General features: G+C 39.3%; 1 protein-coding gene across 11 annotated transcripts in view; it reads left to right on the forward strand.

Annotated features, from left to right (window-relative positions):
* The window catches only part of CDKAL1 (CDKAL1 threonylcarbamoyladenosine tRNA methylthiotransferase), an 819,912-nt gene that overhangs the window by 4,395 nt on the left and 798,258 nt on the right, over positions 1–17,259 (forward strand). For 7 of the 11 annotated variants that reach the window (XR_013830328.1, XR_013830329.1, XR_013830330.1 and 4 more), the window contains 2 exons: positions 8,402–8,576; positions 10,059–10,171. Coding sequence is in view for 7 of the 11 variants with exons in the window: in XM_079935369.1 (XP_079791495.1) it covers positions 8,402–8,576; positions 10,059–10,171 (288 nt within the window). In the remaining 4 variants the exon portion in view is untranslated. Of the gene's footprint in view, positions 1–8,401; positions 8,577–10,058; positions 10,172–17,259 lie in introns of those variants that run through there. The other 4 variants (XM_079935372.1, XM_079935367.1, XM_079935368.1 and 1 more) reach the window with 4 other exon arrangements.

Here is a 17,259-nt window from a genome sequence, read left to right on the forward strand (position 1 = left end):
AGAAATTTTCCTCTACCCTTCTAGGTTCTTCTGGCTGGTCTAGAATTAAACTGACAGATTAACAGGAGGCTAATCAAATGAAAGTTTAATAACATGCATACATGGGGAGACCCAGGCAAACAGTAACTCTCCCAAGTGGTTGAAACCGTTGCCTTAAACCCTTCTGTCTTCAGCTAAAGACAAAAGAGGATCTTGGGGTAGTGGTTTGGGACCTCAGAGGGGAGGAAGGCAGTTGCCAGGCCGTGGAAAAGCAAATGTTTGGTAACAGAGGAATTTTAACAAACAGACTTTGCTAGGTTCCTCCCTGTCTGCACACGTAGTTCATACTCTAGTTGTCTGTGGTGATTACTCCCTTCCTGGAACAGGTGCTCTGTTTACACGCTTTTAGGCATTTACGGGGAAGGTCAGAGTTTCTTCCTGAATCTTTTGGTCCTTGATTGTTTTCAGCTCAGAATAATCTGCGTGGCAAGCAGACATTTTGGGGTGGCAAGTTTACTCCCCTGTAGTATCTAAGCAGGTGGTGAACTGCTGTGGTAAGGAAACAAGGCAGGGAAGGCGGATAGGAGGCGTGTGTACGTGGTGAGGTGGGAGTTGCTCAGGAAGACCTCACTGGTGACATTTGAACAAAGTCCCAAAGGGCTTGAAGGCATTCCAGGCAAGACGAAGACCTTGAGATGAGTGTGTGCCTGGTGGGTGTGAACTAGCCAGGGTGCCCGTGTGGCTGAGTGGAGTGAGAGGGGAGAGCGGTAGGAAGTGGGGTCACAGAGGTAACAGGAAGCTGATTATGTCCTAGTAGAACTCTGTAGCAGTTTTTACTCTGGGGCTTTTTACTCTGAGATGGAATACCAAGGGAAGGTTTTGATCAGAAGCCTGAGAAGAATTTAGATTTTAAAGGGATCCCTGGCCTACGTGCTGCAAGTGTCCTTCGGGAATTAAGGGTGGAAGCAGGGTGACTATTACAGTAACCCAGGCAGGAGTTACTGTTGGTTTGGACCAAGAATGTAACAGTGGGTATGGTCAGAAGTAGATTCTGAATATATTTGGAAGGTCAAGCCAGCAGGCTTTTGTTGGTGGGTTGGATTTAGGGTGAAGGAAAGAGACGAGTCAGGGATGGATCCAGGAGTTTTGGCCTGAGTGGGTGGAAGGTTGGGATTGCCTTTAAGCGAGATGGGGAAAGTTCTGGGAGGATCTGGTGTGATGTTGTTGGTTGCAGGTGGGGTAAGGTGGGGAGAGGATCAAGAGTTTTGTTTTTGACCTTTTAATTCTGAAGTAACTATTAGACATTCAAGCGGGGGTGTTGAATAGGCAGTTGGACATCTGAGTCTGAAGTTCAGGGGAGGACTGGGGCTGGTTATACAAGCATACAGTTGGTATTGCAAGGCCTTGGGACTGGATGAGATCACCTAGGGTGTGTCTGTTAACTAGAGAAGTACTGTAACGGAGCCCTGGGGGCATTCCGACATTGAGAAGTTGGAGAGTTGAGGAGGAACCAGCAAAGGAGACTTGGGGAGTGGTTGACATGGTAGGAGGAGAACTCAGAGTGTGGGATTCCAGGAGCCAGTGAAGAAGATCGCTTTAGGAGGGAATGCATGGACCGTAGTGTCAGATGCTGCAGACCGGGTCAGGCGAGATGGCTGAGAATTGACCACCATGTACACTGTTGTGAGTCACTGAAATCAGGACAGCAGTTTTGGTGGAGTGGTCGGGGTGAAAGCCTGGTTTAGTAGAGAATGGGAGGGGGAGATTGGAGACAGTTCTTGCAAGGACTTTTCTTTTCTTTCTTTCTTTTTTTTTTTTTTGCGGTACGTGGGCCTGTCACTGTTGTGGCCTCTCCCATTGCAGAACACAGTCTCCGGACGTGCGGGCTCAGCGGCCATGGCTCACGGGCCCAGCCGCTCTGCGCGGCATGTGGGATCCTCCCAGACTGGGGCATGAACACGTGTCCCCTGCACCAGCAGGCGGACTCTCAACCACTGCGCCACCAGGGAAGCCCAGGAGTTTTCTTTTAAAGGAGAGAAATGTGGTGGAGTTAGTAGGTAGAGGAAGTGGGGTCCGGATAAGGTTTTTGTTTTTCAAATGGGAGAAGTAACAGTATGTTTATACCCAGATAGTAATGATTCAGTAAAGAGACAATTAGTGATGATGCAAGAAGAGGAAGCATGGCTGGAATTCTGTGCTGGAGCAGGTCAGAGTAGAGGGATTGCTCTAAGGGGGGTGGGCAGTTCATTCACTGTAACAGATTGATATGTGGGCAAAGACCCATTTCCCAGTAAGAGAATGAAGTCATCCATGTGTACAGAATGTGGGAGGGGATCTGAGGGTTGGCTTCATTCAGGCCTTCTGTTTTCAGTACCGTCTGCAGCCTCATGAAGAGGAGATCTGTGAGGAATTAATTTTCAGAAAACTCCTAAGATCAGCGAGTTTAAGTTTCTTCACCGCAGTGCTTCCCAGTCTTTGCTCTACTAATGCGTACTGGGAGCCTGTCTGTCTTCCCAGACGCAGACTGTCCCAAATTTATTTGACCACAGAACTGTGTCTTCACTGATAGTCAATAAATAGAACGAATTTGGGAAAGACTAGCCTAGTTCATTTCACCTTACCTATAGTTTGCTGAGTTTCACCTTATAGTTTGCTGAGGCGGCCAGGGCTCTTGTTCACAAGAACAGAAGCCCCAACTCGAATGAATTTGAGCCACAGAGGGAATTTGTTAGCTCACGTGACTGGGCAGGGCAGGGCTGCATCTGGCTGCAGGCATTGGTTGGACCCAGTTGCTCAAATAATGTCAGTGTTGCTCGTTGTCTCTCCAGCTCTTAGAAGCCTTTCCTGCCTTGGGTAGGTTTCTGCTTTGTGGCAGGCAAGATGGCCCCCAGTATCCTCAAGTTGACAGCCTCCTAACTTAGTCACTTCAGTGAAAGAGAAGCCAGCTCTCCTGTTAGCCCTGGCACAGAAGTTCTCGTGATGATTCTCATTGGCTCGGCTTGTCATGTCCAAACCTGCACCAATCATTGTGGCCCAGAGGATGAATTACTCTGGCACATGGGGCTCATGTGCCATGGCTGCATCTGGGGAAGGAGGAGGCCTGTGACAGACAGTCCTACCCTGACCACGTGGTATGGGTGTTCACTATCATTTACACAGTTCTTGACTGATAGCCATCTGGGCTATTTCTGATCTTTTGTTCTTCTAAGCAATATAAAGCTAGCTGAGATTTGAACACAGATTTGTCTGATTTACAGGGCCTAGTTTGTCATACTTGTAAAGTGCATTACAGCCAAGGGCACAAAATGAGCCTGGCTGGAAATGCTCTGTTAATGGAAAGATGGGAATCTGACAAATGAAGAGAAGGAAAATTCATCAGAAAGGCTCGAGACCAGAGGAGAGTGTAGGACCCTTAACACTGGTTTAGGCGACCCGGATGAAAAGCGGTCGTTCCGGGTAATTAAGTAGGCCGTAGCGTCTCGCACAGCACGTGGGCTCAGGCTCACCTGCCGTGGAGTCTTTGAGCTGCTTTGGGTGAGTTAGCTTCTCTGTGTTTTAGATTACTCTTCATTTTTTTTTTATTTGGCTGTGCCATGGCTTATGGGATTTTAGTTCCCCGACCAGGGATGGAACCCAGGTCCTCGGCAGTGAGAGTGCGGAGTCCTAACCACTGGACAGCCAGGGAATTCCCTGGATTACTCTTTAAAGTGAGCATAACACCACCACCTACCTCCTGGAGTTGTTGTGAATGGTTAATGAGATGATGCTGTGAAGCCCTTGCTTCCTGTCTGGACACAGTATTAGTGGAGGTCTGCCAGTAAGTGTCCTCAAGTATCGGCAGACCTCATTTTCTTGTGCTTCGCTTTATTGTGCTTTGCAGATGTTGCCTTTTTTTGTTTTTACACATTGAAGCTTTGTGGCAACCTGGCATCCAGCATGTCTGTTGATGCCATTTTTCCGACAGCACTTACTCTGTGTCTCTGTGCCACATTTTGGTAATCCTCGCAGTATTTCAAACTCTTTCATTATTGTTATATTTGTTATGGTGATCTGTAATCATTTATCTTTGTTACTCTTGTAATTGTTTTGGGGTGCCTTGAACTACGCCTGTATGAGATAGTGAACTTTATTGGTAAATGTGTGCTCCTACTTAAACCAACTGGCCCTTCCCCCATCTCTCCCCCTTTCCTTGTGCCTCCTTATTCCCTGAGACTCACCAGTACTGAAATCAGGCCATTTAATAACCTGGCAGTGGCCTCTAAGTGTCCAAGTGAAAGGAAGAATTGCGTGTCTCTCAGTTTAAATAAACTAGAAGTGATTAAGCTTAATGAGGAAGCCGAGATAGCCTGAAAGCTAGGCTTCTTGTGCCAGTTAGCCAAATTGCGAATGTAAAGGAAGAGTTCTTGAGGGATATTAAAACAGATCCTCCAGTGAACACATGGATGATAAAAAAGCAAAACAGCCTTATTGCTGATATGGAGAAAGTTTGAGTGGTGTGGATAGAAGATCAAACCAGCTGCAACGTTCCCTTAAGCCAAAGCCTAATCCTGAGCAAGGCCCTAACTCTCTTCAATTCGGTGCAGGCTGATAGAGGTGAGGAAGCTACAGAAGAAACGTTTGAAGCTAGCAGAGGTTGGTTCATGAGATTTAAGGAAAGAAGCCGTCTCCATACATAAAAGTGCAAGGTGAAGAAGCAAGTGCTGATGGAGAAGCTGCAGCAAGTTACCCAGAAGGTCCAGAAGATCTAGCTAAGATAATTACGGTGGCTCAGTGCCTGCTTTCAGAACTTCAAAGGACAGACTGACTCTCTTGTCAGGGGCTAATACAGCTGATAATGATAAGTTGAAGCCAGTGCTCATTTCCCGTTCCGGAAATCCTAGGGCCCTTAAGAATTATACTAAATCTTCCCTGCCTGTGCTCTATAAATGGAACAACAAAGCCTGGATGACAGCACATCTGTTTATGACATGGTTTACTGAATACTTTAAGCCCACTATTGAGACCTACTGCCTAGAAAAAACATTCCTTTGAAAATATCAACTGCTCATTGACAGTACACCTGGTCACCCAAGAGCTCTGATGGAGAGATACAAAGAGATTAATGTTTTTCATGCTGCCAACACAGCATCCATTCCGCAGCCCATGGGTCAAGTAGTAATTTTGACTTTCAAGTGTTACTATTGAAGAACTATATTTTATAAGGCTAAGCTGCTATAGATGGTGATTCCTCTGATGGATCTGGGCAAAGTAAATTGAAAACCTTCTGGAAAGGATTCACCATTCTAGGGGCCATTGAGGACATTTGTGATTCATAGGAGGAGGTCAAAATTTCAACATTAACAGGAGTTTGGAACAAGTCGATTCCAACTTTCATGGATGACTTTAAGGCGTTCAAGGTTTCGTGGAGGAGATAACTGCGGATGTGGTGGAATTAGCAAGAGAACTAGAATTAGAAGTGGAGTCTGAAAATGTGACTGAATTGCTGCGATCTCGTGGTAAAACGTGGCACGTGGCTGAGGAGTTGCAAGGAAAGTGATCTCTTGAGATGGAATCTACTCCTGGTGAAGATGCTGTGAAGATTGTTGAAATGACAACAAAGGATTTAGAATATTACGTAAACTTAGCTAATAAAGCAGAGGCAAGGTTTGAGAGGATCGACTTTAATTTCAAAAGAAGCTCTACTGTGGGTAAGATGCTGTCAAACAGCATTGCATGCTTATAGAGAAAGTGTTCATGAAAGGAAGAGTCAATTGATGAGGCACACGTCACTGTTCTCTTATTTTAAGAAATTCCCACAGCCACCCCCCCTTCAGCAGCCACCACCCTGACCAGTCAGTAGCCATCAACATGGAGGCAAGACCCTCCACCAGCAAAAAGATTATAATTCTCTGAAGGCTCGGATGGTGGTTAACTTTTTTTTAGCAACAAAGTATTTTAAAATTAGGCATATACATAGTTTTTTTAGATATAATGCTATTTCACACTTAATAGACTACAGTATAGTGTAAACATAACTTTTATGTGCACTGGAAAATCAAAAAATTCATGTGACTCGCTTTATTATGACATTCGCCTTATGGTGGTGGTCTGGAGCTGAACCTGCAGTTATCTTTGAGTTATGCCTGCACGTTTCATTTTTCAGGTAGCTTTTTTTCTTAAGTATTTTATTTTAACATAATTGTAGATTTACTTAGTTATAAAAATTATGTGGAGATGCTGTACACTTTACCCAGGTCTCCCCCAAAGGTAGCATCTTGCAAAACTGTAATATGTACCGTATCACAACCTGGATATCGACATGATGTGGTCAGGATGCAGAACATTTCCGTCACCACAAGGATCGCGCACACTGACCTCTCAAGTATGTTATATAAACGTAATCATACAGTAGGTAACCTTTTGCACTTGGCTCTATTCACTGAACAGAATTCTCTGGCGATTCATCCAGGTTGTTACATGTGTCAATAGTTCATTCCTTTCTGTTGCTGAGTAGTATTCCATGGTATTGGATGTGCCTCAGTTTACTTAACCATTCAACTGTTGAAGGGCATCTGGGTTGTTTTCAAGTTTCAGCTCTTAGAAAGCTGCTGTAAATATTTATTTTAGGTTTTTGTGTGACTGTCTTAATATTTCTCCTGGATAAACACTTAGAAGTACAGTTGCTGGGTTGCACTGTAGTTTCATGATTAGTTTAAGAAAATGCCAAACTGTTTTCCAGAGCAGCTGTACCATTTTATATTCCCACCAGGGCTGTACGAGTGATCCAGTTTCTCCACATCCTGGCCAGCATTTAGTGTGATAGCTATGCAGTGCTATCTCATTGTGGTTTTAGTTTATATTTCTCTGATGGCTGGTCATGTTGAGTCTCTTTTCAGGTGCTTATTTTTCCCTCTGCATATCCTCTTAGGTGAAATATCTCTTTGTCTTTTGTCTATTTTCTAACTGAATTTTTTTCTTTTCTTTCTTTTTCCTTTTTTTTTACTATTCTGTTTTGAGTTCTAGATACTAGTCCTTTGTCAGACATGTAGTTTGCAAATATGTTTTTCTCAGTCTACAGCTTGACGTCTCATCTCTCAAAAGGGTCTTTTGCAGAGTAAAAGTCTTTAATTTTGGTGATGTCTGGGCTTGTTAATTTTTCTTTTTATGGATGGTACTTTTGGTGTCAAGTCTAAAAACAACTCACTTAGTTCTAGATCCAGAAGACTTTCTCTTACGATTTTTTTCTATAAGTTTATAGTTTTGTTTTACATTTTAGTCCAGGATCTATTTGAATTAAGTTTTGTATAAGGTGTGAGACTTAGGTGGTTGTTCATTTATTTGTCTATAAATGTCCAGTTGCTTGAGCAGAAATTATTGAAAAGGCTATCTTTTCCTCCACTGAATTGTGTTTTGCAGTTTTGTGTTTTTTTGGTGTTTGTGTGGAGTGGAATGGTTATTGTCTAAAAGTTTTCTGTCTTGTTAGGCTGCCACTTTTCTGGCTCTTTGGTAACAGAACAGGCTTTTGTTTTGTTGAGGGCTTTTATTGTCTGCACCTGTTGGCATTTCTGGGTTGCTGGCTTCTTCAGCTCCAAGTCTGGGATATAGGAGGCAAAGCAAAACCCAAGGAGCCACCATGGTGGTATAACTTGGGTTGCAAGGTCCCTAGCCGGTCTGCCTTCTCTCCATCTTTCGAAGTGTTCTTATGTTTACTTTACATATATGTCTGGAGTTCTAGTTGTACTTAGTGGGAGGGATAGGGAAAATATGTTTATTTCATCTTCCTGGAAGCAGTGTCCACATTTTCTTTTCTTAATTATAAAAAATTTGAACATTCAGGAAAGTAGAATTGGATAATAAACACCAACATGTCTATTTCCTAGATTTAAGAGTTGTAAATGTTTCCCCATGTCTTAATATATTTTTTATTGTTTTAAAATAAATTATAGATGTAATATTTACCTCTACATATTCAGTATGCATCTCTAAAAAATAAGATTTTAAACATAAAGACAATACTTTAATGATTTTTAGCAATATCCAAATACTATCTAATACCCAGTTCATATTCTGATTTCCCTAATTGTTCCCAAAATGTCTTACAGTTGTTTGGACAAAGTAAGACCTGATCAGGAGCATGAATTGTGTTCATATTATCTTCTAAGTATCCTTTAATCTTGAACAGTTCCTTTCCTGCTTTTTTCTCCATGACACTGATTTGTTGAAGAAATAGTTCCAGTTGAACCCTGGAATGTCCCACTGTCAATAAGATTTATCTGGTGTTTCTTTTACTGTATCTCCTGTATTTTCTGTAAACTTGAAGTTAAAATCTAAAGGCTTTATTAGATTCAAGTTTGGCGAGAATATTTCACGGGTGATGTTATGTTGAACAGATTTTCTGAGGGACTCATATGCTTGAATCATTTATAACTTTTTTATGTGATAGAGAAGATGCCTTCTGCATCCTGTGATACATTCCTGGATGACATAGAAGATATTGTGTCACAAGAAGATTCAAAGCCCCAAGATAGGCATTTTGCGAGAAAGCACGTTGTTCCAAAGGTGCGAAGGCGAAATACCCAAAAATATTTGCAAGATGAAAACAGTCCACCAAGTGATAGGTAAGCTTTTCTTTTCTTTTGAAATTATATTCAGTATCATACCAGGGGAGTGGCTGGCACTACTGTATATGATATACGTAATGTCTCTTTTAAAAAAACCTTTGAGGGGCTTCCCTGGTGGCCCAGTGGTTGAGAGCTCCGCCTGCCGATGCAGGGGACGTGGGTTCGTGCCCCGGTCCGGGAGGATCCCACGTGCCGCGGAGCAGCTGGCCCGTGAGCCATGGCCGCTGAGCCTGCACGTCCGGAGCCTGTGCTCTGCAACGGGAGAGGCCACAGCAGTGAGAGGCCCGCGTACCACAAAAAAACAAAACAAAACAAAAACAACTTTGAAATTTTGAGAGGAAATGTGTAGTGTTTTTTTGTTTTGTTTTGTTTTTTGAATGGTTTTAAATTTAGCAAAGTCATTGACTAAAGAAGAAAAAGATGTCAAATTGCAAGTTTCTTAAAGGCAGGGCCTAGGGCAGTATTTGGCACAAAGATAGCTCCCCCCCTGCACCCTCCCCTGGCTGGATGTCTTTGCTGTTACAGTAGTTGGTGTGTAATTGTTACTCCCACATTAAAAATTTTATTGAATTTGTGATTCTTATGAGATAGTGGTGGTTTGGGCATTTGGTTTTTCTTAGCAAATTTACAAATACTTGTGGATCATCTAAAGGCATTGGGCACAAATTATTGTGCTGTTTACACTGTTATATTAGGTCTCTAGTGAAATTCTAATACAACGTAGCCAGAAAGGAATATGCAGTTACATAGTTTTAATATGCTTATATTTGTTTACCTAGTAAATTGTTGAGAGTTTTAATACACTTGATTATTTTGTTTGGAACAGATTCATAAGATGTATGAATTTAAAATTTGCTTATATTTTAATGAATGAAGTTTATTAAGTTTGTCCTAAACATGTCATTAAGGTAATGTCTATTTAATTATTAATTATTACGGCAATCCAAGTTGAAAGTCCTTTTATTTCTTTTGTAAAAATATTACATTTTTCAGAACTGTATTTTTATATATGGAATGCTTTGAATAGTGCTGTAGAGTGACAGATTTTCATTTTGATTCAGTTATTTATATCTGTAAGTTGTAAAATAAAGATTGTAACTAGTATATAGTAGTCTTTAGATGTATTTAACTTTATTTGCCATTGCTGCTAGAACCATTTTCTGTGCTATTGTTACTTGTTTGTACCTTTCCAGTAGTTGAACTTAGTGGTAATATTTAGTAGTATTGAATTTAAAATACAACTCAGAGAAAAGATATTTTTTGTACAGAGTCTTAACTTAGAATCCTGTGCTGTTATTTTATCTTGTATTTAGATTTTTGGTGTAACAGCAGATTATGTATTAAGTTGGTGCATTTAATCAATAGCCTGTGAATGGATTGCAGTGAGTGAGTATTTTTGCATAATGGGCCCAGAAATTACCTAGTGCTTTTTATTTAAAAAATCCCTTAATGAGACTTTTTTTTTTAATTCATTAACAGCACTATTCCAGGCATACAGAAAATTTGGATACGGACTTGGGGTTGTTCTCATAATAATTCAGATGGAGAATATATGGCTGGACAACTAGCTGCTTATGGATATAAAATTACAGGTAATGAGATCTGTAATGTATTTTATTGATTAAATTTTTCAGAGATAAGTTTTTTAGAGATATCTTTTCTAACTTCAGCAACTAAAGGACATTTTAGCATAATTTGATGATTTTAAGGGAAAACAAAATGATACCTAATACATGTTGTCTAGGTAACTACAGTTGACCTTTGAACAACACAGCTTTGAGCTGTGTGGGTCCACTTATCCGGGGACCTTTTTCAATACATACACTGTTATGTTTACAGTCTGTGGTTGGTTGAATCCTAGGATGTGGAACCCTCGGATATGGAGGGTTGGCTATGGCACTTGAGGATATGCGGATTTTGGTCTCTGCCGCAGGTCCTGGAACCAATCCCCTGAACATACTTAGGGATGACTCTGTGTGTGTGTGTGTGTGTATAATATTAAAAAAAAATTTTATTTTAAAATAAGTTTGGACTTTCAGGAAAGTAGTAAAATTGAGAGTTTGTATATGTCCTTTATCCAGGGTCCCCTAATCTTAATATCTAACATAATTGTAGAATAATTAATAAATTGGGAAATTAGTGTTAGCACAATACTATTATCTAAACTACAAATCTTGTTTGAATTTTGTCAGGTTTCCTATTTACATCCTTTTTATGTTCCAGGATCCAATCTAGGATCTCACCTTATGTTTATTTGTAATGTCTCCTTAGTCTCCTCCAATCTGTGACAGTTGCTCAGGTTTTTCTCATCTTCTATGACTTTGACACTTCTGAAAGAAAATCGATTATTTTGTAGAATGTCCCTCACCTTGGGTTTGTCTGATAGAGTAAGGTAATTATGATTACCTTAGATTAGAGTAAGGTAATTATGCATTTTTGGCAAGAAGAGCACAGAAGTGATATTATATCCTTCTCAGTGCATCACATCGGGCAGGGGGCTTCATGATGTTAGTACACTACCCCTTGTCTGTCAGATTTCTCCACAGTAAAGTTACTATTTTTCTCATTGTAACTAATAAATACCCTGTGTCTCCTCAACCTCTTGCCTAGTAATTTTAGTATTCGATAATTTTAGTATCTGTTGGTGGATCTTGTCCGCAAGTTATTACTGTGATATTTGCCTAGTGGTGATTTTCTATTTTCTTCTTTTCTTCCACATTTATTAATCAGAGTCTTCTGTAAGGAAGGGCTGTCCTTTCCTCCCCATTTTATTTGTTGATATCAGTATGAACTCATGGATATTTATTTTATTCTATAGGTTATAGTTCAGAGCTATCATTATTTATCTATTTTTATTTATTTATTTATTTATTTATTTATTTTTTGCAATACGCGGACCTCTCACCGTTGTGGCCTCTTCTGTTGCGGAGCACAGGCTCTGGACGCACAGGCTCAGCGGCCATGGCTCACGGGCCCAGCTGCTCCGCGGCATGTGGGATCTTCCCGGACCGGGGCATGAACCCATGTCCCCTGCATCGGCAGGCGTACTCTCACCCACTACGCCGGCAGGGAAGCCCTATTTATTTTGTTTCTTGTATTGTTCCAGCTTTGGCCATAGGACCTTGTTTAGACTGGCTCCTGTGTCCTTCAAACATGCCCCCATTCCTTTTTGAGCACTTCCTTATTTTCTGGCACCACAAGATATTCTAGTGTTGTATTTTCCCTTCCCCAGCCTTGGAAGCAACCACTTTTCCAAGGAATCCTGACCCCTTTCATTAGGAGAATAGTGTGTAGAACCAGACCAGAGATCTGGGCACTAGTTGTGCTTATTGCTACTGTGAAGTATCAGTGCTTCGAGGTTCTCTCAGTGGACAGAGTTAGGGAATATATATGTATATGAACTGGCACATCCATCTGTATCTGTTTCTGTTGTATGTACAATAAATGGGAACATAATTCGAATGCTTTGTGAGAGGCAGTGAATGGCCCAATGCTTTATATGTGTTATCATGCTTAGTCCTTGTGACAAAAGGACATATTAGCATCCATTCATATAGGTGAGAATGGAGAGGTTGTTTCTTACTTTAAATCACATGGGCGGTAAAGTCTGTTGCTCCAAAACATTGCTCTTGACCACTAGTCTGTATCACATAGCACATTGCCTTTGCATGTGTAGTTGGCCTGTCCTAGCTTCAAGATGGATGTGAGGAGAAGGGCCGATTGGAAAGTTATTCCTTTCATAGCATTGTTTCCTTCAATAAGTAAGTAATTGTATGTCATTAACTCTGTTTTTGATAACTCATTCTTTTTTTAAAAAATTTATTTTTATTTATTTATTTTGGGTTGCGTTGGGGTGTTGTTGCTGCGCTCGGGCTTTCTCTAGTTGAGGTGAGCAGGGGCTGCTCTTCCTTGCGGTGCGCAGGCTTCTTATTTCGGTGGCTTCTTTTGTTGTGGAGCATGGGCTCTAGGCACGCGGGCTTCAGTAGTTGTGGCACGCGGGCTCAGTAGTTGTGGTTCATGGGCTCTAGAGCACCGGCTCAGTAGTTGTGGCGCACGGGCTTAGTTGCTCCATGGCATGTGGGATCTTCCTGGACCAGGGCTCGAACCCGTGTCCCATGCATTGGCAGGCGGATTCTTAACCACTGCACCACCAGGGAAGTCCTCATAACTCATTCTTTAGACAGCAAAATCAGTCTTAAAACAGGTAAAAACACTCAATCTGCTTTTAGAATTACTTCTCTGTGTTCATTAGTAATTTTTGTATAATTTAGCCTGTACTTACCTTAATACATTCTGATGGTACAGTTTGAAAATTAAGAAAATAGCCTTTAAGATAACTTCCTAAATATTAAAAAAATTCAGAGCTTGACTTATCCTAGGTGATATTTAATATCTAACACATGTTAATTCATTTTAGCCTATTAGCAGGTTTTTAGTATTATAACAGTACTCTTCTATGTAAAATAAGTCTTGATGTGTTTATACAAGAATATTAAACTTTGTTATGCAAACCTAATTTTCATTTCTTATTTGGGAATAGTAAAAAGGGGAATTGGTTCCTTAATCACTTGAATGTGAAATTTATTTTTCTTGTTACTGTAGTTTATTTCTTTTATATGCCTGTATTACTTATATGTATTTGTATTAATTTTACATACTGTGATTTTACCCACTTCAGAAATTTAGCAGTTTTAATTCTAGTCTGGCTTGCATGCAGTAGACTGTAGGACCACTTTCTTACTTGTCTAGATGCCATAGGCCCAGAAAATATAAACATTAGCTTCCTTAAAATATTTAATAAGGAAATCTCTACAGGTCTTTCATTTAGGTTAGATATATGAATGATTTCTGGATACCTATGCCAGTGGTCTCTTTTGTTATTGTGGAATAATGGGAATTTATAAAAATTATTATTGCTTAATAGTTTATAATATTTCATTAATCACATGTAGACCAAAAATATTTTCGTTTAACTCTGTAATTGATAAGAATGAGATATATAATAGATTATGTATAATGTACACAGAAGTTACTGAAAACAGTATACAGAGAAATTCAGAAATCTCAGTTACCAATGGTAGATATTTTTACTATTTGGGGAAGAAAGAGAGATTAGATATATACTTGAAATTGCTACTTTTCTAGCTGTGTGAATCTAGGAATATAATTACTCCATAGTAAGACCTCGCAGAGACTTAGAGAAGTAAATGCTTGTTCGTTGCCTCTTTCAAATCCTTTTTATTTTGAGGAAAAGGGTGGTTTATAACTTATAATGCCTGCTTGCTTCTCATTTCAAAGAATGAAACCTGCTGAGGAAAAATGATGTCATTCTCTAAAACTCAGATACCTGTTTGCATGATAGAATTAAATTAGTATTATGGAAAGCAGTTAAACTGTCCTGGTAGGTACAGTGGCTTTTTACAGAAGTATGATTTGAACACAAACATTTCATGAGTGTGTTCTTCAAGTGAGCAATTTTTATAGACTAACCCCCTCCCCCACAAATAATGCTGCCTTGGTTATTGTTTTTGGATTATTTCTTTTGGAATGTTGGTCAGTTATTTTCATTGTCCTCATTGGTGGCGATCTTTATATCTTGAGAATATATTTAGTGTTTGAATGGTCACAGGCCGTTTGAGGCCAAATCTGATGAACAAGTATTGTGGTATGATACTCATATGTTGGGACTCTTCATTACTGTGACATAAAATAGGATACATGCTGATTTTTCTGATCTCTACATTCTAGTTTTCTTTTTCTTCTTTAAATAGAGCATGGGAACATTTAGTTTTTTTTTTTTTATCTCGTCTTTTCATCTCAACAAGAATCTCCTCTTGTGATAGGAAGCATAAAACTGTGTTTCAACCATCTGCCTACTAAGTGGCACTAGTTTTGATTCTGTACTAAATTGTGTGTTATCCATACAAATTAAGTAGTGTTAATTTTGTTCTTGTTTAAATCCTGAGCATTGTTTTCCTTACGTTTGAGAGTGAACTTGCATGGTTCGTTAGATTCTTTACCTTTTACAGAGATAAAGAGAAAATCTAGTTCACTCTTGTGAATTCTAAAATACTTTGGCTCCAGGTCCTGACTTTTTTAACTTGATATTATGTCAAAGTGAATGCCCAGTCATAGTTAATAACTTGCATGATAATCACATTATTTTGATAAAAGTTTTAAGCTCAATTTTCTCACTGGTAGATGCGGGAAAACTTCATCTTTTTTAATCGTTTTTCTCTGGGAACTTTCGATCATTTTTCATCCTGTTCCACTTTTGGCCTGACCTTTTCAGGTCACTTAAACTTCTTGTTTGCATTTCTTGTAGCATGTAAGTGGTAGTACTTCAACTCACAATAGTTGCAGTAATTTTTGTGAATAAATGCACTGGAGTGCTCAGCTGTATTAAGATGACCAGTCTTTTCAAAATTGCTGGCATTCTGATACTGAACAACTTAAAAATATTTTTTAGTTTTAATATTTTAGAATTTTTTTTTCTAGGACTTACTAATATTTTATATGGTCAGTGTTTAATTCAACACATCCACATATTTGTCCCTGTCTTTACTCTTCATTCCATCTTGCACCTCAGACCTTTATCTGGAATCTTTCTGCCTAAAGTACACCCTTCAAAATATTTTAGAATTTTTATGAGTGACAAATTTACAGAGACTAACGGATTTTCATAAACTTCACTTTTGCTTAATTGCTTAATGATTCATATTGCCCTTTGAGATTTTGTAAAAGTTATTTTTGATAATTCATTTAGAAATAGCCTGTGTTTAAACTTTATTTTATTTTTTAAGAAAATGGGCAGATGAGTAATTACCATGAAAGCTTCACTTAAAAATCTATGTTTTTGCATTGTTGTCCCTGATTTTGAGGAAAAAACCTTTTTTTCAGATGTTGACACTGGAACATGTAAAATAATGTTGGCTCTTTTTTTGGCTGTTAAAATTCTAGTTGGTTTGGATTAAAGACGATGTATTTTTAGCTCTTGGACAGTAGATGGCAGTATTACATTACATGATAACTGCATCTATGCCATTAATATGAAAAGTGAATTTTGTGTTACAAATAGTCTTCTAATAAAATTATTAGAAGTCATTAAATTAGTTAACACTTTATTTTATTCTGATTCATTGCTCTTTAAACTTTTTAGTAGTACTTATACAAGAGTCAGACAAATTGACCTTTTCAGAGGCAGCATGACCCGGCTCAGATACCCGCCCACCACACGTATGCTGGAGACCGCGTGTGAAATGATTCGCTCATTGCTTGCTGCTTGACATCGTCGTTGCTCTGTCGCCCTGACTGTGCTTGTTGTAGAATGCGGTCATTGTCCTTTTGCCCAGAAGAGCATATGCTAAAGTGGGAGTTTCTGAATCTGAGGACAAACATTTGATACCTTTACCATTACATTGCTTTCACACTTAACTAAAAACTAACCTTCACATAAGGTGCATCTTGAGTAATCCCCAAATCTATGAACATATATTAAGGTTAAAGAGGTTTCATATTAAAGGAGAATGGAGTAAATTACAGCACTTTAAAATTTCCCACTCATTCCCACTTTACCAGCATCAAACACATGTTTGATGGTTAATTCAGGATGATTTGAATGTCCAGGCATCTGCAGAGACTTTCCTTTTGGATATTCCTTCATTGTAGCTTGGTGCTTCTCAAATTTAACAGTTTCTAAGAATTCTTGTACTGTGTTATATACACAAATTCGTGTATGTCATATATATGGGTGATTTAAGGGCTTTTTGCGTATGCGTGTGTGTTGTGACTATACCTCTGATCACCTAATCTGATCATTAGCTGTAACTGCTTGTACAGCTGTATCTCCACTTGCACTGCCGCCATTCAGCTTACTTCCTCTGCTTAGAGACGCAGAGGGTGGTACCTCAGCTACTTCCTGTCTTAGGGTAATTTATCTTCTTTTTACATGTTCTCTCCCATGGTGTGTGAGTTCCTTCTGTCTTAATCATCTTTACCTTTGGCATCTCAGAGACACTGTTGCTTAGTGATGAAGAGCAGACTGTAGCCAGCTGTTAATATTGAGCCAGGCTGTAAAGCCAGCTACTGCCATGTATTAGCTTTATGGCTTTGGGCAAATGACAACACCTCTGTGCTTCAGTATCCTTATTTATTTAATGAAGATGACTACAGCAGTCCTTTCTAAAGATTAAATATTACTATGTACAAACGTGTTCCATGTGTGTCTGGTATTACCATCTTCATCATCAAACTCAGTACCTGTCGCACGATAGGAATTCAGGTGTTTTTTGCATGTGCATTAGTGAACAAGTAAAAACAATGTTTTGACTATAATGTATTGAAGTAGTTTTATTCTCTCTTTATAGAAGAATACAAGTTAAAGTATACTCTAAAGTTTAAATAAATGTGGCGTGTGGTATGTGTGTGAGTCCCTTGAATTTTTCAGTAGAATCCTATTTAGTGGCTGTCAAGTCCAGTCTTCATGGTCCTGACATGTCTCAGATAAGATCCTCGTACTATCACTTTACCTGACATGGACGCTACAAATTATATTGAATCAGAAATCTAATTTAATCCATTCTTATTAAATTGGAAGCAGTAATTGCTTTCAACTTAATGGGATTGAATTCAGTATTAGAAATTTTGATGTTCCTTCAAACATAATAAAATTCTGTTACAT

This window comes from Stenella coeruleoalba (assembly GCF_951394435.1).
Source record: "Stenella coeruleoalba genome assembly, chromosome: 10".
Lineage (NCBI taxonomy): Eukaryota > Metazoa > Chordata > Mammalia > Artiodactyla > Delphinidae > Stenella > Stenella coeruleoalba.